This window comes from Spinacia oleracea, chromosome 2 (genome assembly GCF_020520425.1).
Source record: "Spinacia oleracea cultivar Varoflay chromosome 2, BTI_SOV_V1, whole genome shotgun sequence".
Classification (NCBI taxonomy): Eukaryota; Viridiplantae; Streptophyta; class Magnoliopsida; order Caryophyllales; family Amaranthaceae; genus Spinacia; species Spinacia oleracea.
The window spans coordinates 94,878,962-94,905,516 of NC_079488.1; the positions used below are offsets into that span (position 1 = coordinate 94,878,962).

At 35.4% G+C, this 26,555-nt stretch overlaps 2 protein-coding genes across 3 annotated transcripts; both read right to left on the reverse strand.

Annotated features, from left to right (window-relative positions):
* Positions 1 to 4,592: 4,592 nt before the first annotated feature.
* Positions 4,593 to 7,506, reverse strand: LOC110794082 (F-box/kelch-repeat protein At3g06240). The gene is made up of 2 exons (XM_021999025.2): positions 7,348 to 7,506; positions 4,593 to 6,026 (listed from the first exon to the last, which is right to left on the reverse strand). The coding sequence occupies exon 2, from the start codon at positions 5,978 to 5,980 to the stop codon at positions 4,889 to 4,891; it is 1,092 nt and encodes a 363-aa protein (XP_021854717.1). The 5' UTR covers positions 5,981 to 6,026; positions 7,348 to 7,506; the 3' UTR covers positions 4,593 to 4,888.
* Positions 7,507 to 16,429: 8,923 nt separating this feature from the next.
* On the reverse strand, positions 16,430 to 26,188 carry LOC110794081 (histidine kinase 2). Of its 2 annotated transcripts, none has more exons than XM_021999024.2 (15): positions 25,979 to 26,188; positions 25,749 to 25,797; positions 24,894 to 25,390; positions 23,621 to 24,103; positions 23,104 to 23,379; positions 21,739 to 21,908; positions 21,442 to 21,657; positions 21,117 to 21,303; positions 20,918 to 20,969; positions 20,602 to 20,831; positions 20,412 to 20,510; positions 19,240 to 19,901; positions 18,549 to 19,049; positions 17,134 to 17,484; positions 16,430 to 16,836 (listed from the first exon to the last, which is right to left on the reverse strand). In XM_021999024.2, the coding sequence occupies exons 3-14, from the start codon at positions 25,176 to 25,178 to the stop codon at positions 17,250 to 17,252; spliced, it is 3,396 nt and encodes a 1,131-aa protein (XP_021854716.1). In that variant the 5' UTR covers positions 25,179 to 25,390; positions 25,749 to 25,797; positions 25,979 to 26,188; the 3' UTR covers positions 16,430 to 16,836; positions 17,134 to 17,249. The 2 variants fall into 2 exon arrangements, with proteins under 2 accessions (XP_021854716.1, XP_021854715.1); XM_021999023.2 differs by having other exon boundaries at positions 25,749 to 25,854.
* Positions 26,189 to 26,555: the final 367 nt, after the last annotated feature.

Consider the following 26,555-nt stretch of genomic DNA (forward strand, 5'->3'; position numbering starts at 1 on the left):
ATTACTTATTTCATATAATACCCCTATTCTGAAACTTAATTCACCAAATACACATAACTTAAAATTACCCATTTTGATGCTCAGCGGCTAGTTTTTATGTTTGAAAATTAGCCGTTGCTTATTGTTTGCTTATAAAAACCCCTTTTCTGACTATTTATTGTAGTTTTTCTATTGTTTTGTTAATTTCATATCATTTTTGTCATGAGTTTTCTTTCAAAATCATCATCCACACCCATGAATCCACATATGTAAGAGTCCCAAACAATTTCTAATATTATGGGAGGAAATTTCCATCTGAGGCTCCGATACAACACTCAGTAAGTTTCAATTATGATCCAATAAGTTCAGGCCTCATCCAGTAAAGACAATGCACTTTAGCAGAGCAAAAGGCCAAAAAACCCCATTTTCAAAGGGATCTTATGTAAGTGAAGCTGAAGTAATTCAATCTAAAGCTAACACCTTAATTTTCTTATTGTCCGAATGGTAAAGTAACTAAGAAATCAAGTTCAATAACACATACATTTTTATCACAACCTCGATTTCAACTTGGATTCATGATGTGAAAATCTTGAGTTTGGAGTCAAATCTTTGTGCCAAGATTCATGTTTTTTCACTGGTTCATGAGCTTTGGAACATACCTTAGTTTCATTTTTTTTTCTTGTTCCCTCAAATCCAAAAATAGACATTTGTCCATAAATCTGACCATGTCAATAGGACCTAGCTCAAAAGAAAAGTGGGAAAACCTTTATGCCTCGACTGTAAGGTTGAGAGAAAGTTAGGAGATTGAAGAAAGATGTTTGGAGGCAGTAGAGACAGGAGACAAAAGGGAGTTAACGTTAAATATGTGGCATGGAAGCAATAGAAGCCGAGGTAGCTGGAACATATGCGTTAGAATAAAATTAATAAGAGCTTTATTTTTAATCTGTTTGCATATGTTAAAGATATTTCCCATATTGAAAAAGGAATACCTTTCGATTGCGTGGTAAATATAATTAATTGGTCACATAAAGAATAAGGTACAAAAGAAGTAGCTATTTTCTTGAAGAGTTGCGACGTTTTGAGGTGTTTTTAGGAGTGTTTTCCGTTTTAGTGTTGTACCGGAGCTTCAGATTGAGTGTTGTATCAGATATTCGGATGTCAAATTTTCTCCCATGATAACAAAATTTATTTGGGACTCTTACATATGTGGACTCATTGGGTGTGGATGATGATTTTGAAAGAAAACTCATGACAAAAATGATATGAAATTAACAAAATAATAGGAAAACTACAATAAACCGTCAGAAAAAGAGTATTTATAAGCAAACAATAAGCAACAGCTAATTTTCAAACACAAAAACTAGCCGTTGAGCATCAAAATGAGTAATTTTAAGTTATTGGTATTTGGTGAATTAAGTTTCTGAATAAGGGTATTTGGTGAAATAAGTATTAAAATAGGGGTATTTGGTGAATTTGAAAATTAGGTTAACGGAGGACTAACGGCGCATCATTAGTAAGGGTATTTTGGGTATTAAGTCATTTGTGAGGGGCATTTGGTGAATTTCTGAAAGTCGAGGGGCATTTGGTGAATTACGCCAAAATTCGGGGGTATTTCATGAAAAATCCGTTTTATAAATGTTACCCGCTATCTTCAAACGCTACTATTTATTAACGTTTGATAAAAACTACCCAACGGCTACCTCTATCGCTAAACGCTACCCTACCTGCTACCTCACCAAACACTTGCAAAATTTACAAGTAGCGTTTTAAATAGGTCAAAACATTATCCGCTACTCCAAACGCTACCACCGAACACGGGAAAAAAAAAAATCTTTATGGTGGTGAATGGCCGCGCAAAAGCCCAAAATAGAGTACTTGGTATGAACAAGGCACTAAATCACTAAGAAAACATAGCAAGTTGTCAATAAATAGAGAGAATATATAAGTCGGACCATTATTGGTCACTTTCATCTATTTTGATTCTTAATTTTTTGAATATTGCTTTAAAGATGCTTCAATTACTAAAAGCTAAAGGCAAATTGCCACCTTTATTTGGTCACATTGCCTCCCCACCATGTTAAAAATTACGAGTAATGTGTATTTCAATTTATAATAACAACCCGGAACAATGTCCATGCAAAGCAAAACACACTACTCCGTATAATTTTTAGGCAACACGTAATACAAATTACAATGAAGGGAGTTGTTGACCGGACTTCATTCATACACACAACACACCAATTTGTCTTCATTATATTCAAACATGCATTATGCCGTATGTAGTTCCACTAGGCCTTCCACGTCCAAGGACCTTGTTACGATCGACATTATTCGACATTAGTTACGACTTGTATGTCCCTAATAATAATAGCCTTACATAAATACTTCCTCTGTTCCGCAAAGGATGCATCATTTCTATTTGTACGTATGCCAATACACTTCTTTGAATAGTAATATCTCTAAATGCGGTAAAAATTATAAATAGTTGATATTTGACATCTTTGCATTAATACAAATTTAACAAGATATCACTTGACTATGTTTTTTCTTACACAGCGGTGAAAAAATGATTGTCAAAGTTGATTGAATAATACGCAAATGAGAAACGATCACTACAAGAAATTGTACTATTAACGACAGGAAATCCCGTCGCGAAAGGCCAATAATCGTTGATTAACGACGGGATTTTCTGTCGCGAACCCGTCATAAAAGGGGGCCGTCGTTAATAGAAATCATGTCGTTAACCCGTCGTAAAAGACATTTTGCGACGGTTATTCCTGTCATTGTTTGGTTGTTAGCCCCGTCGCAAAAGGCTTTTGCGACGGGATTTTTGACCCGTCATAATTAGGTTGTCGTTAAAGATACAAATTCTTGTAGTGGATGCATCTATTGTGAAACGGAGGAAGTACTATCTTTTATTCTTGTGCCGTGGCTGAAGATTAAATATATACCAAATAGAACAAATAAGGCATAACAATTATGATACATCAAAGCAACCTCATTATTTAAAAGTGACATTCAATTAAATTGGATAGGAATCTCTTACGAGTGACGATTTATTGACATCCCTAATTACAAGTGTCAAAACTACCAAGTCATCGACACTTGTCTGATCTGATTGAATTGTATATTATTACGTTGTATTTAAGACATGACTACATAGAGTATATTTGTGAATCAACTTATAACCGTGTGTGGTTCAATTAATCACGAATGAATGATACCAGAGAGTGATGGATAGCTCAGTTGGTTAGAGATTCCATCTCGATTCCAGATGATCTTGGGATCGATTCTCATCCTCCGCCCTTGACCTTTGTGGCTCATTCACACCAAAAAAAAAAAAAAAAAAAAAAGAATGATATTACATATATTCTTGTGAATTGTGATCATGATTCCCTCATGAGTCATGACAATTGCATTTTGAAAGAATCTAGTGGAAGATAGAAGAGGCCCAAGAGGGGCTTTTCTGATCCACCAAAGGGTACGCACATTTTTAATACTTACCTTTATATTCTTCTTAGTTGTTTCTGTTGACTTGTTAATTGTTATAGCATGGTCTATTATTCATAGTTTTAAACCCTACCATTATTATTTATTACACTTTGGCTTCTTTCATACCGGTTAGATGAATAATGGCACCATATTCAGGATATTTTCGTGTCTATGCCGACATACATTTCACTTTTTTCATTTACCTAATCTCTGTTCTACCTACTTACTGTCTATCGGATTAAATTAAGAATGTTTTATTTATATTAAAATATATATTATCATGTGGGACATTATTAGATTTATCTCATTGAAATTATCAAAGAAAAAACAAGAAATTATTTTACACACTAATTCTTGACGAATCAATATTTTCAGCTATGTGATACCCTGCAAGGCAGTTGAGGCCTATTCATCGAAATGTCAACTTTTAATAATTTAAAAGAAAAATTAACATGAGTAATCTCAACTCTCACCAGTCTTCTCAAAATAATCTCAACTTTGAATTATTTTATTATATTTATAACAATGCCACTTCATTGCTATAGCTCCCCAATCAAAGAGATTATTTAGAATTTCTCGAGTCTATTACTTCATGCACCTTGAACTATTTGGTTCTCATTTGGGGTTATACTCCCTCCGTATTTATTTAAGAGATACACTTGTCCGGACACGTGTATTAAGAAAAAGAATTGAATGAAAGAAAGTAATAAAACAAGTGGGGTTGAGTAGATATTTTATTAAGAAGTGGAGACCATGTCATTTTAGGGAGTGGGGGTGGGGGTGGCGTGTAGATATATTATTTATTTAGATGGTGGAATTGATAAGTTACTAAAAATAGTAAGTGTATCTCTTAAATAAATACAGCCGGAAAAGACAAGTGTATCCCTTAAATAAATACAGAGGGAGTACATTATACCATTAAGGAGTGCTCATTCGGAGCTATATATCTAAATGAACGGCCGATAAGTAAACAGCTATGGGTGCAACTGTTAGGTATCTCGAGTCGGCCGAGTGCATAATAGACCGAGGGAATACCATAAATGCAAGACGTTGAATGTCAACAGAAAAATAAAAAGTCTGATGTGATTAAAACCATTGATTCAAACAAGTCTGCAACACAATTTAGAAAAATGCAGCACCATCTTATCTTCCAATGTGATCAATAAGGTCAACAGTTTGACTACATTCAAGCTCCATGGAAAGTATAACAAAAGTTCAAGTCCATCAGGATGAGGACCATCACTATGTGAAACCTACATTCATCTATTAACACACACAAACCAGAAAAATAAAGGGAAAAGAAAAAGAGTTATTTTCGCCTACAGATACAACACATGATATAAGTTATGGTATTGATCTGAGTTACCATCCCATGCGTTGTTTGTCTTCAGTTTCCTGCAGCATCCAACAGCACAATCTAGAGAACATATTGTACATCCGTCCGATCTAATAGGACTAGGCTCTCTATATATGATTTCATATGAAAACCATATATCGTATCCTCGACATGGGTTTTGAATTCCTCAAATTGATTGGTCTTTGCATTATACATAACTAGTTTGCCACCAATATTTTGGAGTACAACACTGCCATTCTTTCTAAGACTTCTTACCATTACAAATGATTCAACCACAAATTGTTTTGTCCATGACTTGGACGCGCCATAATCTTTCATAACCCACAAACAAAGCCGTCCAGACCAATACCCATTTTCAAACACAGAGAGCAAGTCACACCATGAAGCTATGGTTAAATCACTAATATTGGCATTTTGCAAGGGTTGGGGGAGCATCATAGGTTTAAATGCCTCAGTTTTCACGTCAAACCCTACAATTAGCTTGTTATATGCTAACCAATGAATAACGCCATTTACATAAGCTTGCCGGGTATCAAGCAAAGGGACGGAAGCAGACCCTTTAACTTCCCAACAACTTGAGCTAAGTCTAAAAATGGCAATTGAGGCCTCAACTTGGAGTGCTTCAAAATCCGGATTCTTACGGTACACAATCCTGACAAGCTTGTAATCATTCTTACAAGCGTCAAAGCCAAAACCAAAAACTGACCGACCCAAATCAGTTGATTCAACATCTAATTTGAGTTCAGGAACGGTCAGGAATCTCCTAATCATGGGATTCCATAGAATCAAAGTATCTGTTACTTCAACCATATCATCTGATAAGCATACTAGTCCATTTACACAACCAACCATCCTAAAAAAATCATGACGTTTACTCACAAACGGGAAATCAATTAACATAATCTCATCCAGATGTTCATTATCATGGCATAGTTTATACCTGACCTTTTTTTCAGCATTATTAAAACTTCGCAAAAGGACCTGATGGTGTTTGGCTTCTTTGTTACGACAGACATGGTCCAAAATGAAATTGGGACTGGAAATAAGGGAACACCAAGACTTACAGACGCACCTGCATCTCACCAAAGTCTTGGCTGGTAGCCGTACTAGAATTTCCTGCACCAAATCGTCATATAAAAACCCTGTTCCCATTGAATCTTCTACTGCTTATTATGTGGTGGTAACCGACTGATGATCTCTGAAAAAGGAGAGAAAAAAATCTGCTCACAAAATTGAACAAGAACTGTAAAACTACTAAGATAATCATCACAAACTACAAACAAAATAAGTTTCTTATACAAAATTTGTCATGATCTCGTAAGAATTTTTTTTTCAATGAAATTAATCAAAGTAGGACAAGAATGGTAAAAACTTTAACAACAATTATCAAGCAACTACAATCTGTCCTCCATGAAGTAATAGTCGCATTTACTTCTTTAGGATGTTATAATTTCTAAATAACTATCAAACGATAAAGTAAGATAGTTGAACTACAACCACCAACTAAACCCTTCCAGTATTAAGTACTACCTTTGTTCCTTTTTGTTCCTCACACTTAACTTTTGTTATAGATAAATCACCAAATACGGTCAAGGTTTTCTTACTTGAAAATTAAAGAAGAAAAATTATACAGAGTATTTTTGTGACTGTGATTAAATTCTTAAATCCGAGTGATTAACACCGTGTACCTAATTTTCGCCTACACGCCAAATAACACAACATTATTATCAGTGGCGGAACCAGAAATTATGCATAGAGGGCCAAATTTTAACATATAATTTTAACAAATAATCGAACCTTGTACCTCCAATTGTAAAGGAAAATAACCACTTGAGCTATACTAGAAATGTGCTTTTATAGTGCATATTTAATACTTGAACCTATCCCGACAGCCCCCTAATTCCGCCCCTGATTATTATAATGCCTCTGAAGAGGCCCCTGCTTGTGGCGAGGTTCAAAGGGTCGGATACATACAGCCTTATCCTATAAAAAGATAGAGCGGTTGTATCTAATTGATCTTAGATTTAAAAGCACAACCACCACAACAAGAAATGAAGTACAAATAATTAAAAGAACCAATTTTTAATTTTCAATTAGTCTATTCTATTCAACAAAAATCTTTCCCCATAATAGAAATAGGCAATAATCAGAATCAACGACAAAGATTCAGCTTGTTACGAGTCGCAAATCAAAATGGAATTATATCATTTAACAATAACACACGTCAAAAAAAAAAAAAAAAAACAATAACAACAACCCTGCATAATTTCCAAAGTAAAATCTCAGAATAAATAATCAATTCAAAAATAACAACAACAATAAAAATATCTTCTATCCTGTTCTGAAAAATCAGATTAATGCATAATCAATGATAAATGAAGTGAAGGGCCAAGACAAAACTGAAATTAGAGATGAATTACAGAGTAAAGTGTCAATTTTGAGATAATAATTAACATGGGTTTTCACAAAATTGAAAATTTGGATTAAAAAAGAATAGATGATCAAAGCAAGAAGAGAACCTGATTTAGGGAGGTTTTTTGCAGTAGCAAAAGGGTTTTCTGCAAAATGAGGGAAATGCAATGAAATTAATGAGAAGAAAAGGGGAGTGAATATGGTACTTAAATTAGAAAATTAGTCAACTTTTAATTTGTCACCTAAAAAGAGCCAATTGTCTGTTTGAAATTGATGATTAAATTTAAAAAAAGCGGTGTCCACTACTTTTCTTCCAACTCAAGGAAGACGTCAAGGAAATTCCGTTCTCAATGTCTATCCAATTTGCTTCATGTCTACTCATCATTTCTATTTCATTTTTTTATTTGGGATTTTTACTCGAATCATCTTTCTTGAGGCTCCGTGGCAGGGAACATATGACACGGATGCCTATTAGGTTACTAGGCTTATTAAAATTACATTTTACGAAGTTAAGTTCAATAAAAATAAGTTAATTTTGGCTATATTATCTTATTTTTCTGGACTCAGTGAATCACAATGAAATTGAATAAATAATACGGAGTAATAACAATGTTAACAATAATACTGTATAATAAGTAATTTTAATTATCAAAAAAATTGTAATACATATTTATATGATTGGACTGAATAATATGAAGAAAAGTAGTAATGAACATGACCTTAATTAGTCTTATGAAAAATCGATAATAGATGTAGAGGTCGAATGTCAACTAGTTTCATAGGGTGAAAAAAGGTTGGCGAGGTGGAATGCAATATTATTCCTTTGAGCTTTAGCCCGATTTATCATTTTGAGTCTCCGTAGCAGAGGACAAGACGAATACAATGCTCTATTCAGCTTATTAAAATAGGTTTTTATATTTAAGATTCAATAAAAATGACTTGAGGTCAAGAAGTAGAATGAGATACAAGGAAAGTGATTGTCAACGAGCTTAGTGGAATAAGATGGATAGAATCCAACATTGCTTTACTTGTATTTTGCTTATCTAAGTCTTTCTAAAACTTTTCTACGCTTTAGATAGAATTATTACAGTTCTGTCGATCTAGTGTTCACTGAAAGCTATTAGTTATTTCACAATAAATTTATATTGGGGTATGAACCAATACTCCACATCAGGAGTTGTCTCGCCTAGTTAATTACTATCTTTGGTGTAAGCCTTTATTGATATGTGTTATCGGTCATTCTTAAGTTTTTCGGACTCAACAAAGTCTACCAAAATAGATGCATTCTTGTCTTCGACGTCCTTATGCACTCATAAGTGCCCAGATTGACCCTTTGTCACCAATGAGCAAGAGTGTGCATTCTAAATCAAGCACCCGCTCGTGCCACATGAGCCTTGAAATACAATATCCGCACAAGGCTTGCGCCCTTGCATTCCCTTAGGCAAGAAAGGCGTGTCGCACAATCCGGTGTGACAACACTAGCCTGGCTTAAGGGAAAGTCAGAGAGTTGGACCTGACTCAACGAAGTTGTGATCGGGCAAGCAAACGAAATTTAAATTCTCAAGAATGCAGTTGACAAGATCGTGTAAGAGAAAGAGGTTCTCTATGAACAACTTAGCTTTGTTCAAGGGCAAGCTGATGAAGCACTGGGCAACTGTGCGACCCTGATGCGCGCTACAAGAAGATACTCAGGTGGAGGTAGTGCAATGGAAACCAAACCTACAAATCCTTGAGACTACATCGGCTATAGAGACTCAAAGGAAATAGATAATTTCCTCCTCGAGATGGAGCAGTATTTCAGAATTTGTCAGCTGAGTGACGATCTAAAAGTGGATACTGCAATCATGCACTTTTCGGACAATGAGAAACTACGATGGTGAAGAAATCACGCCGACATCAAAGATGGAAAGGTCAAGATAGGTATATCGGAAGAGTTCTAAAAGGAACTCAAAGATCAATTCCACCCCATGAACATCGAGGTAACTGTAAGAATAAAGTTGCAGGAGATCCGCCACAAGGGATCCAACTATGTGAAAGAATCTCGACTTGCATGTTCGGAATCCGAGACATGAATGAAAAGGATCAATCGTTCAACTTCATTCACGGATTGAAATAATTAGAGGAACGTGAATTTCTAAGGGTGAAGTTTGACACCCTTTTGGTCGTCATGATTGTTGTACAACGACTAATAGACTACTCCGCAGGGAAGATGTAATCCCCCGTAAATTTATAAATTTTATTAATATATTTTAACGTATATTATTTATATTTAAATAGAATTTATGAATTTTAGTAATAAAAATATAATTAACGTACATTTATTTTATTTTAAGTACGTTCTAAATATTTAACGATTTTTGAACTTTATTATATTTATATATTTAATGCATATTTAATTTTATTTAAATATATTCTAAATATTTTAACATTTGTGCAATCAAGAATAATTTTAGAATTTTATGTTGAAAAGAATTTGAATTAGGAAAACTCGTTGAATTCGGAAAAACAATCCTATTCGGTTTGACTCAAACACTCAAATCCTAAAACTAAATCCTAATGCTAGCCCAATTGGGTAAAGCCCAAATAATATGACCCAAAACATGTTACTCCTTTCCTCTCTTCCAATATTACGTAAAAACAAAATCAACAAAACTTTTCTCCCTATTCACGTGAACCACAAAACCCTCTCAAGCCTCCTTGTTGCTACTGTTCAGCCGCCACCCTGAACCCTCGCCGGCGACCACCGCCGTCCGCCCGCGCCGCCAGTAAGCCAATCCCTCCTCATCTCCTCCGTCGTCTCTTCCTCCCTCTCTGTTTTCGTCCTTCCTCTCAGCCCTTCGGTTTTGCGCAGCAACACCGCAAGCCACGCCCTGTCACCGCCAGCAACCGCTCCAGCCTCAGCCGCCGGCCGCCGCCACTACAAGCCGGACCACCGCCGTCGCCGCTCACGGTAGTCCCTTCTCCTCTTGCTCTTGCTCGTTCTTTTCTCACGCTACTATTTCTTGCTCTCCTCCTCAATTGCCTTTCTGTTTCACACAGTTCTCCGCGAGTCTCACCACCACCCAGCATCACGATGACAGCCGTCGCACTGCCGCCAAGTCGATTCGCTCCGTCGCGCTGCCCTACCCTCCGGCCAGCACCTCCCCTCTCTTCCTTTTTTTGGTTATTTCTTAAACCCTAAGTAACTAATTATTTTAATTTTGTTTATTAAATTAATTTATGTTTCTTGAATTAAATTTATAATTTTTATAATTAAGTTATGAAATTTCAGATTATATGTTGTTGAAACTAATTTAATTATTTTCAGATTTGTTAATTACGTTAAGTTAGGGTTTTAATGGAGTTTTAATAATTTAATTCATGTTTCTTGAATATAAATTATAAGTTTTATGATTAAGTTAGATTTTCAGATTATATATTATGCTTAATTAATAATTTAATTTTCAGATTACATAATTGAATTGAAATAAGAGTTTTTAATTATTAAAGTGTGAATTTTTAAGGTTTTAATGATTTAAATCATAATAGAATGACTATATATTATTAAAGCTATTATTTTTAAGATTTTAAGAACGTGGATTATGTTTTGTGGACGTTTGAAATTATTTTATATTGCTGGAAATTTTAAAAAGGAACTTTTGTTGGAGTTTATGATAATTAGGGATCGTTAGGGAATTAATCACTATTCTAGGAAGTTAATTAATTAAGTTTCGATATTGGGGAATGTTCTAAATATGTTTAGGATGTGTTTAGAGTACGTTGGTGTTGCTGTAAATTATTAGGAATTGATTTGGGTACGTTTCTTGATTATTTTAGGCGGAGAATTCTTTGTGGGCGACTTTTGAATTCGTTAAAGTGGCCTATCAGTTTGTTTACACAAGGTACGTACATACCTGTGTGCTTGGATGTGTGTTGTATTGAGAATATGATGAATGTATTTATGAACTTGTTTATGTTGGAATTTCATGTTCAATGTCGTTGAATTAATGCGTTGAGCATAGAACTTTATTTATAAGAATTGAATCATGTTAGCATGGAATATTGATGCAAGCATGTTGGTTTTGGGGAACTTTATATTATTTAATATTGGTTTAGATCTTTATTGATCGTTGTTCCTCTTTAGATTTTCACTACTTTATAAGGGCCGAGGACCTTGTTTGGTAGTTGAACCTTATACCTAATAAAGGTTTTTAAATGTGGATAAAGGAAGGATTAAAACAGTTGGGATTGGCTCTTGGTTGAACGTTGCGATCACTTGTTTAATTCAAAGATAAAAGAAGTTGTGTTTATTTGTTGAATATAATATTTATGTTTGATGAGTCATAACCAAGTATTAAAAGTTAAGTCATGTAAAGTGAAAATGAGTAGCAATAGCTTTAGACTGTGCACGTCTAAAGTGACGGACAATCAGGAGTTGGGGTCATGGGTAGCCTATGGCTTTTTCTGGGGCCGGATTGATCACCGGTTCTATTTTTATTTAAAAGTCCCTCGATATCGCAGGTCATTGGGGTTTACGGAGTCGCGCCCGTACCTCGTCTTCCTTAGTGAAGAAGAAGAAGTTTCTAGTAGACAACTCAGTCCATTGACTATTTCAATTAAAATAATGTTAATGATACAAAGGTCTAGTTCAGTCAAATATGGTCTTCAAGTCAATATATCTTGATTATCCTTGCTTATGTTTTATTTAGTACCATGTTAGGATTGTTCGTTTAATAGAATCATGTTAGGATTATTATTGATTTAGTATGTAGTACTCAGCTTTGCTGATTACGTGATTTTGCTTGTGCATGTTGATCATGGCTATGCCTTATTGATCCTGTGATGACCCAATCTTTGGTGAGCAGTCTCTAAGGATCAATAAGCATTGTCCATCTGCAGGTTTAAAGATGTTGCATCATTGGGATCGGGAATAGAGAGCTTGTATTTAGTTTTGATTTGCTAAGTTGACTTGGTTTGTTAATTTGGACTTTAAACTTATCGTACTATTTATATTCCCTTATTTTCGTTGGTGGGTTTTTGGGACTAAACCTGTAATCGATTATTTATAAACCTAAAGTTAGTTTTATGTTTTCCGCTGCAAAATTCTGAATAAGCCGTTACGTTTTCACACGGGCGATAATGCCTTGATAATTCTCTACGTTTTATATTAAAAGATTATTTTAGAAAAGAGAGAATTGTCGGGGTGTTACAGAAGAGCATCGCTCAGAAGAGTAATCAAGGGGGACACCTACAAGATTAAAGGATCCGACTTCAAACTCACTTAAGAGTGCAAGAAATGACTCAAGGGTGTCGTCCAGCTCAATCGGGGGATTCAAGAAAGGAAACGGGGTAGGCGACTAGTAGAAATTTTTGTCGTCATCTTCCCATTCAACAAGGAAGGGGAAATGAACTTGGCTGCCTTCAACATTGATAACTTCAACCTTGTGCTTAGATTGAACTTCCTCCTTGCCAGCAAAGTAGTTGTGATGCCTCACTTGAATTCTTTGTCTGTAGTAGGTGGGAAGACATGTCTTGTCCGTTATACAAGTACTCCGACGTATGGAAAAGATAAGGGTCGATACCTTTCTGCAACGCGAGTAATAAAGCCGTAGCTACAGGTGTTCATCGGTCCAAATTCGGATGGGACGACCCGGATTCGATCGAAGTCCGCTTTTATTTTATAATTCTAGACCCAGATATTGGACCGATTATGCTTGGATCGGACCCAGACCAGACCAGAAAGCCAGTCCAAAATCCGGATCAGACTGGTTTGGACAGGTTATATTTTTTTACTCCCTCCGTCCCAGATTAGTTGTTACACTTACCTTTGCAAAAAAAATTAGTTGATAAGTGGTTGTTTGGTTATCAATTGTTATTTTATTGAAAAATTAGATGAGATAGGAGTTAGTGGGGTATTTTTTTAATTGAATGAGAGAGGTTGTGGGGACAAAAAAAAATTAGTGGGAAGAGATAGACAATATAATAATTGTGGGGTCATTCCTAATTTAGAAGTGTAACAACTAATATGGGACGGGCAAAAAAGGAAAGTGTAATAACTAATCTGGGACGGATGGAGTATTTTTTTACAAAATACAACACAGAGTAAAACTTAGCCAAGTATATGTAGAAAACTAATTGTTTAACGCCTTTTTTGAAAGATAAAATAAAATATCTCTTAATATGTTAATATTTCCAACGTAATAAGGAGGAAATTGGCTTTTTAAATAGTTCATATTATATTTTTTATAAAAAAATCGGTCTAATCCAAAACGTGGTTTTAAGGGGTTTTTGGACTGGACCGGACCGAAGACCGAAAAATAATTTTTTTTCAACCCGGAGACCGGACTGATTGCCTGCGGTCGGTCCTAGTCCGACCCATTTTTCAAGCCCGAACCTATTTTTGCACACCCGTAGCCATAATTGAAGGCAACATCTCAGAAACCCCCTCGCACAAGAGACACAAAAATGCGATGTTAGGTTATGAATAATATAATTCATGCGGATAAACCATAAAGCCAGGAATCCAAATTAATTGTCACGTGATCAATTAGCATAATTTAGTATACATACAATGGAATCGAAGGGGCTTTCCTCGAAACACCCTCGAGACTAATTAACTTACTCGTGTGCAGGTATTTTGAGCCTAAATACTCTCAAAAACAAGCTAGATTTTCCACTACTACGAAAAGCTTCAATCCGAAACTCATTATTTCTTACCAGGGACACTTTAATTGATATTAGTGACGCTTCATATGAAATACTCCAAAATAATTAGACTATCGTTAGGCAGCTATATGCATTTTTTTACACATAAAGAAAATGACAAGTATGACAACATGTCAATATGCTATACTGCGCCGTAATCAACCTTTTTGCATGAAATTATATACTTACTCCGTCTTTTAATACTCACAACGTTTGGACTTTTGCTATTATTTATATAATCTACTTTGACTATTCTTAGTGTTTTTTATATAAGATAAAATATAGTCATGTGGGATCTTGTTAGATTCGTCTCAATGTGTATTTTCAAAATATCAACTTTTTATATTTTTTGCATAAAGAGAATTTAAGATATAAATGATCAAAGTTGTGAATTGGCATGCGTGAAACTAACAAACGTTGTGAGTATTAAAAGACGGAGGAAGTAGGAAATAACCAATCCAAGATGAAAAAGCTTAATATTAATCCAAACATATGAAATAAGACAAAGTTGGGTATTAAGCATAAATGGGTATCAATCAAAACCAATAATCACCGACTCCGGGAATAATAATACTCCCTCCGTCCCTTAATACTCACACCGATTCGACCGGTGCAGAGTTTAAGACATTTGAATTGACTTATTAATTTAAGGGTGTTAGTTGATAGTGGAGTATTTTTTTAATATTGTCAGTAGGAAATGTGTAAGAGGTGGGGAGTGGTGAGTGGAGGATGTGAATTTTTAAATAATTTTTTGTAAAGAATAGGGGTGTAGGTGGGGTAGTAGGTAAGTGTGAAAAATAATATAATATTGATAAAAATTTCCATTTATAGAATCGGTGCAAGTATTAAGGGACGACTCGAAGAAAAAAACGGTGCGAGTATTAAGGGACGGATGGAGTAAGTTATAACGCAATTGGATCGTATTAACTTAAAGAAATCGGATAAACTTTGTTTATAAATAATCAAATCGAGCAATTAAAAAAAAAAAGAATAGTCGTCAATTCATTATCTCATGTTCATAATTTTTAATAGTAAGAAAAGTATATAAAACTTACTTCAAAGACAGATGACTTCCTTTTTTTTTTCCTTCAGTCGGCTAGGGTTTGGTGGTAATAACGTGTTTTGATTAAACAAAAGAGATAATAGAGAATTTGTTGTATGTATTATTTCATATAGTATCGGATATCTATCTATCTATTACTCCCTCCGTCTCCTCTTGTTTTTTACATTTTCCATTTTGGGTATTTCAAAATGTTCTTTACATTTCCTTTTATATTATCACATAAATAACTTAGTATTCTATCAAAGTTAGTGTCCCATTATTATTTTAACCAATTAAATTCATTGGGTCATTTAATCTCTCACACTTTTTCATTGGGACATTAAAATTTTCTCATTTCCCAATATCAGAATTTTGATAAAAGTGAAAACATTATAAAAAAGTATTTTATCTTGTTTAAATAAAAAAAATTGAGGAATCCCGAAGCAAATTAATTATTCGTTAAAACGCATGAAAAATACCAAACGTAAAAAACAAAAAGAGACGGAGGGAGTACTATATACTAAAAGAGACACCGGGAATGACACGTGTCAATTCCTTGTGCGATTTTTTCCCGCCAAAAACCACTTTCCCAAAAAAAGTGGATCTGTTTGATTTTATATTTATTCTCTACATTTTATATAAACTATTTATGTATGGAAACAAAATTTGGTTTATAAATTATGGCAATAATAGATACGGCGTAATAATAATTATTCTAAATTGGTAATATTTTAGTCAAATCGCTATATTAATAATGGAAAATATATCACCCAATATTTGGTCAAATTACCATATTAGCCTTTTAAATATGTATATTAGATGAATAAATTTAAACGAGTATGTTAAGAATGTTATAACTATGCAGTAGTTTGGAAGATATTCAGTTAAGTATTTTGTAAAAAAGATGATCAAAAAATCCGTGCGTGCACGGAATCTAATCTAGTATATAGGATACATTAGTGCTAGAATATTCCGAAAATATTAACGGAGTAAAATGGGCATCCATATTATATTTTTGTAACAAATTTATGCACTTAACAACCTTTTTAATAAAGATATGTAATGTAACATAAATCGCTTTCGGCAATTTATCTCGAGTAATTTGACAAATTGTTTCGAGTGAGAATGTGTAACTAAAACTGGATGAAATTGCAAGGAAAAGGATCATATTTGACAATTAATCTATATATTGTTATTCGTAGCATAATACGAAATGCACATGGAATGTCATTAAGCTGAGAAACCAAGCCATTCATTCACGCATAGTCGCGTACATTCCAAGTTATACAGAATTACGGAGTATTCGAAATTGCAACAACAAAATAAAGATGAAAAACACAAGACGAATACTTGCATTCAACGATCAACAAACAACGAACATTTTCCATTTTGGTACAACAAATGCATCAAAAGCAGTCTCACAAATGCATCAAAAGCAGTCTCGAAACGTAATCAATCGAGAGTTAGCCATCAAACGTGGAACCAAAATGATGAAATTGCTGATTTGCTATGTTATCAAGTACTTGAGAAACTAAGGATTCCTACGCGATCAACAACGTAACAACTATCTCTACTCTATCCCAAAGTTGTGCTACTCAATAGCTATACAGGCAATTCCTATATATTGCAACACGTCTAAAATAGACTACCATAGGCAATTCCACGACGTACTGTTTGAATGTACATACTATATATTAATTTGATGATATTCAGCCAATCAGACTTATATACAGAATCATCTCACAAGTCCCCTAATTCCAATTCTGATCAGCAATCAGCATGCATTGCCGCTATGTGTTTACCAGTAGACTTTTAGTTACCTCCCCATAAATGCCATGAGCCTGTCTCTATTCTTTCCCAGCAACAGCAACTGAGCATAAGCGAAAGCACACACTAGTCAGGACAGCAATCCGTGGACTATAGACCATGGTGCACCAAAAGAACATATGTATATAAGCAAAAGAACATGACACTACGACAAAAGAACATGCGATATAATTTTTTTTTTTTTTTTATAATAATGATGAATATTGAATTTACTAGTGTTATTTAGGGAGGGAGTAAGTAACTAATTGAAAATAAACAGAAATAGGGAAAAGAAAAAAGAATAGATAAGTCAAATAATCAGACACCACAGTATACAAATAATCAAGAAGATAGTAAGTACCTTCTGCACTGGAAGATGCAAGATTACACTCAGCGTCACAGCTACTTTAGAGAAAAGGACACTCTCGATTAGACATCAAATGACTCGACCATTTTGAGGACTTGCCAAACAGTACGTCATCTGGACTCAAAGAAGCAAGCCACGGCTGAATACAACTGCTCTTCTTCAAATGGCTTGGACACGTAACCATTCATGCCGCACTTAACGCACTCTTCATTCGTTGCTTGAATTACATCAGCTGTCATTGCCAATATTGGAGCGTTACAAGTGGACTCCATTGAAACTTCCCCAGATTTAAGTTTCTTACTCAACTCTTTTTCCTTCTCACGAATTTGCCGAGTAGCTTCGAACCTGGAGAGAGGACAAGCAAACAACATAGATATTATTCAGCTGACACCATTAACCTCAAATTTTAATCAGATAAACAGAAAAGGTGGGAAGTTACACCACTGGTAAATACGCTCGCTGCCTACAAATTTATAGAGATCGTATCAGACAAACACAACGTCAGCTTGATGGCATTGTGAAGATGGAAGACTATGAAAAGCATATTGACATTATGAGAGATTGGGAATTGGAGATTTATTGTTGACAGACATTATTAGTAGTAGGAGAAAGATAATCACAACCTATATATCAATAATTATCTCCACTCAACAACTTCACAAACTAAGAAGATAAGAGTTCTAACAACAACTGACTGAGTGAACTATATCACCGAGGATAATTGTAGTAATTAATTATTAAACACTTAGCGATATCAACGAGCCGAGCCGAGTATTTGGTTGTTCGAGTTAGGCTGGATAAGAAATTTTAGAGCTCACTGTCAAGAGTCGAGTCTTGTCTCCATGATTGATTGCCTACTTATATGACTTTAATTGTTTATTTACATGGCTTTTGCATCATTTATTAATTATTGTGAACAAGAACGAGCTTATAAACGAACATGAATGGGCTATCCGCAGGCCTAAACGAGCCAAACACCAAGTTGTTCGAGCTAGTATCATTTATTAAACGAGCCTCATAATTTTGTTCGGACTCGTTTATTGATGGGTGGATTCATGAAGAAGAAGAACAAAGGAGATGTGGTAAGCTCGTTTAATAAATGTTGAGGTTGAGGTTGAGGTCAACTATCCATGGGTGGATTCATGAAGAAAAAGAACAAAGGAGATGTGGCCCACATTAAATGAAATTACCGGGTGTAACACGTAACTAAATGGTGGAGACTGTTTTAGGACCACTATCCGCATATTTAGGATTATTCTAGGTTAAACTATAGTAGAGATTAAAATGAGAAGACTGGGTAAAGTTGGGATTATTAACATTAATTTTTACTTTAGTATATTAAACATCACACATTAGTAGTAGATTAATTGGCATAGACCAAGAAATACAGGTAAGGTAAGGAACATTACCCATCCATCTCGGGCATTTGGAGATCCATGAAGCAAGCATCAAAGCTATGAGGTGGCGTAAGCTTTGCCACGGCAGCCTTCCCACTGTCCACACAGGTCACAACAGCCCCATATTTCTTTAGAGCTCCTTCCGCCACTTTACGGTTAACACCATTATCATCGACTACCAAGATGTGTTTTCCTTTCAGTAAATTTCCAAGATTGGCAGGTTTGACTCGATTCAATTGCCTTTTTCTCCCATTGGCAAAGGCTTCATGGAAGCATCCAGTTAAAACACTCAACCTTAGAGGCTTCGTGAGTATATCATCAACCAAATGAGATGATTTAAGTTCACTACGTTCAACGGTACTCATGGAGGTGGCCAATAAAAATATCTTGGGCATTCTATAAGAAGAGCCTTTCGATGATATTGCATCTTGAAGCACGCGGCGGATCTCAATGACAGGCTCATTTTCCCATACCTCCATGTCAATTAGAATCATGGAAAGTGGCGCTAAAGCACTGCATAAAAAACACTATGCATTAGGAGGTCTAAGAATAACCATCAGAGATAATTTCAAATTTCTAGAACCAACTACATGTCTACGTGCAAAGGCAAGCAAATATTATAGGCACACACACACATGTTACCAACATAGTTAATCGCCACAAACAAACCATTTCAGAAGGGGGTAATGGATGAAGTCCTAACCTTGTATTTAGATTGTCAGAAACAAATGAGGAAGCAGACTGAAGACTAGAAACTGTGTCAACAGATATCCCCAGTCTATGGAGATGATATCGTGTGACTTCAGCTCGAATGCTTCTTTTATCAATTACCAAAGCTCTCAATCCCTTCAATTCTGAGATAGATGTTTCATGGATATGCCGCTTTGGGTCTAGGGACTCTAACTCCCCTCTCATGAGAACAGCAGTAAAAGAAAAAGTACTTCCAACATTACGCTTACTTACAAATCCAATTTCCCCTCCCATAAGTTCTACTAAGCATTTGCTTATACTCAATCCTATTCCAGTTCCTCCATGGTGCCGCGAAGTCGAGCTGTCAGCCTGCATAAATGGAGTAAATATGCGACTGTGTGCCTCTTGAGGAATCCCTTCTCCCGTGTCCTCAACTGACACTATTAGTTTGATAAGCTCAGATGACTCAATGCTTTCTTTACCACCCAATTGTTTGAAGTTTTCCCAACTTTTCCATCTGTCAACGATCTGATAACCACTCAGAGTATTTCTTTCAGATCCATCTTTCAATGAATTAAGGCCTTGCCGCAACACATCATCCATCATATCAGATGGTGCCCTCACTTCATCAGCCAAATGTACAGAAACAAAAATATGCCCCTTATCATTAGTGAACTGCAAGCAGAACAAATTGTTAGTCATGTCCATCTTCAATGTGTCACATTCACATTTCTTTTCCCGCATTTCACAAATTTCACCTATTTCCTGCCTATATGTTCAGATATTTACATTGAATTAGCAGAAGGACTAGAGAAGAAGCGGACATGCTCAACTATTCTACATAATTCAGAGAGTGCATGTTATAATTCTGATTCCTCTAGAGTCTAGACTACAAAAGGTTTTTGGATTGAAAATGACCACCAAAAATGACAGGCTTTTAAATAGTGTTCCACACAAAAACTAAGTTATGAATTTCAAAGATTGTGGAAATCTTCCCTGGATTTATACAATTTATGAAGAAGCATATATGTCTAAGGGACCTATTGATGTTATCACATAACTCCCCAAAAAAGCCAAAGTTAGTACTTGGTTTTGGCAAGCTAGATTTCCACACCTAATTAGAATACAGATAATCGTGAACGGAACAGAATGAAGGCAAAGAAACAATTTACAAGTCAAACTAACCTTTACTGAATTACCGACAAGATTGGTAATTATCTGCCGGAATCTCCCAGGGTCTCCAACCAGAATTTCAGGTACCTTATTGGATACATATACAGCCAACTACAAATGTTGGATAAGGAAATCAAAGTTAGGACTCAACTCAGAAGATCGAAGGAAAAAAATCCAAATGATTGTCATTGATTTATCATACTTCAATTTGCTTTTCTCGACACTTTCCAGAGAACAGAGAAACAACTCTGTCTAGAATAGTACGCAAATCAAAAGGCACTGCTTCAAGCTCAAGCCTGCCTGATTCTATCTTGGCCTGATCAAGAACCTCATTAATAATGGAAATGAGATCTTTCCCACTGGCATGAGCAGTTTGCGCGTAATCAATCTGATCAGCATCCAGATCAGTATCCATCAGCATTTGCAGCATACCTGAAACAGGGGAAATTCAGATCCAAAATAAATTCTAACATCTATATAAACAGAGAAAATACTCATAAAGTCTAATTCTTTTTCACCTAAAACACCGTTCATGGGAGTTCTTATTTCATGGGACACGGTAGCAAGAAACTGCACAAAGATAAAGGGAAATGAAATCAAGGCACTACCAATACAACCAATAATCGATAAGAATAAATCAAAAGAATAACTCAAACAATGAAAAACAACGGCTGCTAAGCATTTAAGTCAAACATGCGCTTCAATAGTGAAATCCACCTGAGATTTTGCAACGTCGGCAGCTTCAGCACGAGCTTTTAGCACCGTCATTTTTTGGCAGTCTTCCGTTACTCTAACAATTCTGTTGATGGCTGCATGAAGAATATGACTTACGAGCAAGGAAATTGTCATAACTCCACCTGCAGATAATATTGCTGTCCAAGGAGGAGGTGGCCTGTTTTTGAACCTATGAAAAAAAATAAGAGTAAAAAATCATCCCTCTCGGACATCTCACACTACATAGACGCTAGATATTAAGTATTCTTTATTTTTCCTGCTACAAAGAGATCAATGACACAAAATTTGGTTAACACGTGTACACTACCTGCAATGCATCTCATGATTTCGAGTTGGATCCCCGAAATCAAGACTGCTGACGTGCAGAAAACCTGTGTCTATAACATCATCAGTTCCATACATGTTAATTGTTGCTGATGAATTCGTCGTGTCATAGACATTCACAACAATGGTTTGTTTGCTGGCAAGTTGCTGAAGAATCTTCTCCACCAGTGACCGCAGATCATAAGATGCACCAAGATACCTACAACGGTGAAAGCCGTTATATTCTCATATAAAGTTCAAAATAAAGGAGGAAACAAGATGCAATGAAAAAACTCATTACCCCACAGTTGCTGATATGCGTTGCTCTGGAGTTGCGTCTGGTGGAAGCTCGTGGTCATAGATAGCAAAAGTAAGTACCACTCCTAGGTGATTAGATTTGAGTAGCTTAAATGGAGAAGTCAAGACACCCTTTCCAGTTGCCCTAGCTCGCAAAATATTGTCACGGTCTTCCTGCATATACCAATGTTTACCTTAAAATTAATAAATGGTGACTGAAGTAGAAACTATATCAGAGATAGATGTCATTGAAGAGTCCTCAATCCCCATTCTTAAATACACAGCTACGGAGAGATATAGACACTTCAACTCCATGTGTTAGAGATAGATGATGTTTACATGTCACAAATCCTGACAATTTCTATAAGGGTTACCGGACTAAAATGACAGACTGATTCTAGGCCCTATTCTTTTCAAAGTACAGACACAGGTTTCAAGTTTATTAAAGTGATAAGTTTAGACATGGACAAATTACTTCAAATAATAAAGGCTAATAAGTTCAACAAGAATAGCTCAAGATCAAATCTATAAGCTCATATAGTTTCAGTTCAGGGAAATGCAAGGGTTCAGGAGAAAAAATTGTGCACCAAGTATCAAAAATTGGATACATGAAGCTTTTGTATGCACACAACTATACAAGTGTCCATGTCTATTCAAAGTATCAGATATGTGCCCACCAAAAGTATAGAATAGTGAATAGGAGAGGGTTAGTAATGGAGATGCCAATTAATAGTAAAGATACTGGTTTTGAAAACGAAATGCCCTGAACCAAAGGCTGCAGCTATTCAACATCCAAGATATCATCAAGCATTTATCCAGAATGGATGATTCTGTTGTTTTCAAGTAGCATATATATACGAAGTATTTAGAAAGCTTGTTCAGAGAACATGCTTAATACATTAATCATAACAGAAGTGTGACTCCTGGAGATCAAATCATAATAGATTACTACACATGAAACTTTCACCACATCAGGGTAGTTTAAGGCTGTTACATCTAAGCAGCTTTATCCCTAGACAAAGCAGAAGATGTTATACCAACAATTGCGCTGTAATAAGTATTGTACTGCTTACAGAAAAAAGTAAAAATAGATATTGGCATCAAAAATTGACCAGAGGTGCATTGTTTTGATTCCATGAAATTAGAAAGTTACTCCAGCAAAGTCGTTCACCTCAAAAAAAAAAAATTAGAACAATAAATTGAATCTCCTTATCATCTTAGATTCCTTTAAAGATCTAACAATACACATCAATCACTAGACTGCCGGGAGTGAAACTAATATGAAAAGAAAAAAAAGTAGAAATCATATCTTTTTGTTATCATGTTTCCTTAGAAAAAAACAAGAAAGAATAATATCCACTGAACATACCTTTCCTAACATCATGTCTATAGAGACAATATGAGCTACTGTCCTTTGACAGAATATAACAGGTGCATATTCATCTTGAACAGGTGCAGGATCCATCTTTGCAGGATCAAAATCCTGTACAAGAGTCTGGTCCCCGTGTTTCATTTTCTTTATAGTCCACCCCTGGCGCTTTTCAAATTGCTCCCTCTCAGAGTGAGTAACTTTCAACGCATAGGCAACACCACTGGTGAGTGGCCTCTCAAAAGCCGTTCGTTCAGTGTATTCTTCAAAGGTTTTCTGCAGAACCAAAAAGAGCTAGGTATTTAGAGACAATAACCAGAAGAAAGAAATCAACTTGCAACAGTAGAGCCGGAACACGTTAAAGGTACATGAGCTGTTCACCAAATATTGAACTATGTAGCTAAGAGGCACAAATAAGCTTGTATATGTTCAAATATTTCCTTGACAGTTAACACACACTGATTCACTCATCATTAACTTCCATTATGCATTATTGTTCATTAACTTAAACAACTACCTGATCCATAGCCGAAGGATTTTTTCCATGGTGAAAGGTAGAAACCAGAACTGCCAACGCGTGGACATGATTCATGCCGACATTGAACGAATCTTGCAGCATTCTAGCTCGCTCATCACACATATTGGCTAATGTTTCTCTTCTTCTAAAAACAGTGTCTTGGTAAAAATGATAGAATATACACATGGATACAATCATCATACCAACAACAAACAGAAACAAGAGCTTCTTCTGCCATTTTGTATTTGTTTTAGCTGAACCGATTAGCAATGGAAGCTTATGCTGCATGAGTTGTTCCTGCTGCAGCTGCTGTGGCTGAGCCAAGGTATACTGCTGGTTACTACGTTTGCTAAATCGAAAACATGAGATCCTCAAACTCATCACCATCAACCCTAAAAGCACCCACCAACAGATCTTTGTGGACCAAAAACAATTAGGCCTGCAGCCATCTTCATTGTTGTCATCAGCTTGTACAGAAGTCCCCTGAGAACAAAAACAATTAAGTTTCACTCTGCAAACACTGGTATCATCGCTTATCTTAAGAACATAAAATTACTAAAAAGGGTAGTGTTGTAGTTAAGTAGATTGCATGCGTAAGGCTGGTATGATGGCTCATCTTAAGATAGGACCTGAAAACCTACTCAGAGGGTTTCACTTAACCACCTGATGGTATACTCTCAACTCTTAAGCGACATAAATGCTCAAAAATGCATGTACTTCCGAATTTGAGCTGTTTAACATTTGATTGCAATAGAATAAGATTCAAAACCATTAAAATTAGGGATGAACAATGTCAGACATCCCAGCAATGCCCATCCAAGCTACCCCCGAGTTTGTGTTTGTGTTGAATGTTTATGTTTGTGTTGTGGAGACAACTCAAAAATCAAATGGCAGATAGAGGAACATTTTCGCAGCAAATTCAAATAGGCATTCAGTTAAATTACTGTTTTCATTGCTGTAGCTCCTCTAAGTGTGTAAACATAAATTGGGTTTTCATTGTCAAATTACTAACAACCAGATGACATGGTATTAAAGCAACGAGGATCAAGAGGTCCAAATTTCAAATCTTGGTCTTTCACTCAGCGAATATTACGGGACAGCCTATACATTGAGTCTATAACCATTAACTTTACCATTTCAATAAGTTGTTACTCCATAACACGTAGTACTCGTATCAAATAAGCAAGTAAACACTTAATTAGTTCAAGAACAGCCACAACAAGTACAAAGATGATAAATTGCATCAAAATTTATCCCCAGAAAAGATTGTCACCTGATCAGAGAGGGAATGAACCTGGTGCTGGGCGAAATCAAACGGTTTGAAATATCCAAGGTTCTTGAAATCACCAAAGAGCAAAGACTTATTCTGCGACTTTGAAAGCCAGCCATTCAACCCATATATAAACCAACTTAACCCAATAACAACAACCAATTGAAGAAACATTTTCCACTTCCACACACTACCACTCGATCCATTCATCTGATCCTTAACCTTTTTCATCTTGAAGTTTGTAGGATATTTACCATTTGAACCAGAATGATTGTTATTCAGAGACATTTCAATAAAAACTCCCCTGCAATTGTTGGGAACAAATTCTTGCTACTTTGAGAATTACTCCAGTTTACAGCAGCGTAATCATCCAAAATAGCCGGCCCACTCGCAAACTTCAACACAACAACCCAAATTATTCGCCCAAAAAGTTAAACTACAATGGCGCCGAAACCAGAATCTCAAAACACGAGATCTGTTCTTGTTTAATGTACAGCTTCCTGAAGCATTCAATCAAACACATAAAGATCATACCACTTACTTAATAGCAAAGTCATATTACCAAAACCCAGAAATTATTCTACCAACCAATTGCAATCGTACTATTTCTGTTAAACCCATCAATTTTTACTCTCTTCTTCCTCAGTACATTCTCTCTCTACCCCCTATCTTTCTCTCCCCACTTTCTATCAGTATTAATTAACTGAGCATAAAATTCCTTCAATTATAAAACAAACCCACTTTAATTTGGATAAGACCCACTTCAATTTCATCAAGAAAAACCCAACTGGCAACTGGAATCAATCATATTAACAAATTAAAAAAGAAAAGAAAAGTGGGGGTTTCTTGCTTTTTTACCTCTATAGTTTCTCTCTCCTCTGTTCTTCAGCTTGGTGGAGAGCATTTGCTGAGAAGATTGGGGCACATTATTATCTCAATCATTCAAAGTGGGGAAAAGCTATACCTATACCAAATCAACTAAAATTTCAGAATCAAATTACCCACACACAAAAAAAACTGTACACAAAAAAAAACAGGAAAATAATGAACAATTTTATGAGTTTTTAATAATAATATAAATTCTGTACCCTTTTGCTTTTTAAGAGTGATGAAAGAGACTGTTGCCTTCTTCTTCCAGTGTTTGTTTTTCTGAAGCAGGTGCAGGTGGTTTTTACTGATGAACAGAGAAAATTGAGAGGAGAGAGAAAATGTGTCAGTCAGAACTCAGAAGAAGAAGGGTGTCTAATTTATTTTTTTAGAGCGGGTAACTTGTTTTGGTTTGATCGTAAATAACTAAAAATACAGTTGGTCCAAAGTCCAAACTAGAGATGACAATCGGATATTCGGCTATGAGTCTTTCGGTTTTCATATAATCTGGGGTTAGTTGACTAATTTCGATTTTTTATTATCAGTTTTGTAATGTTTTCGTTATGAAGTATATTTGAACCTATTAATGCATATAGGGTAAAACTCATATTGTTCACCTATTTTTAATTATTTAATGAAATTAAGTTCAGATAAATTCAGATATATTTCAGAAAAAATAATGGTTGACTAAATGTGATTTATAACTAAAATAAGAAGTTCAGATAAGTTAAGAAAAAATAAATAAAAATTATGTAGATAGAATTCAACCCTAAAATCAACTTTTAATCAGGTTGTTAT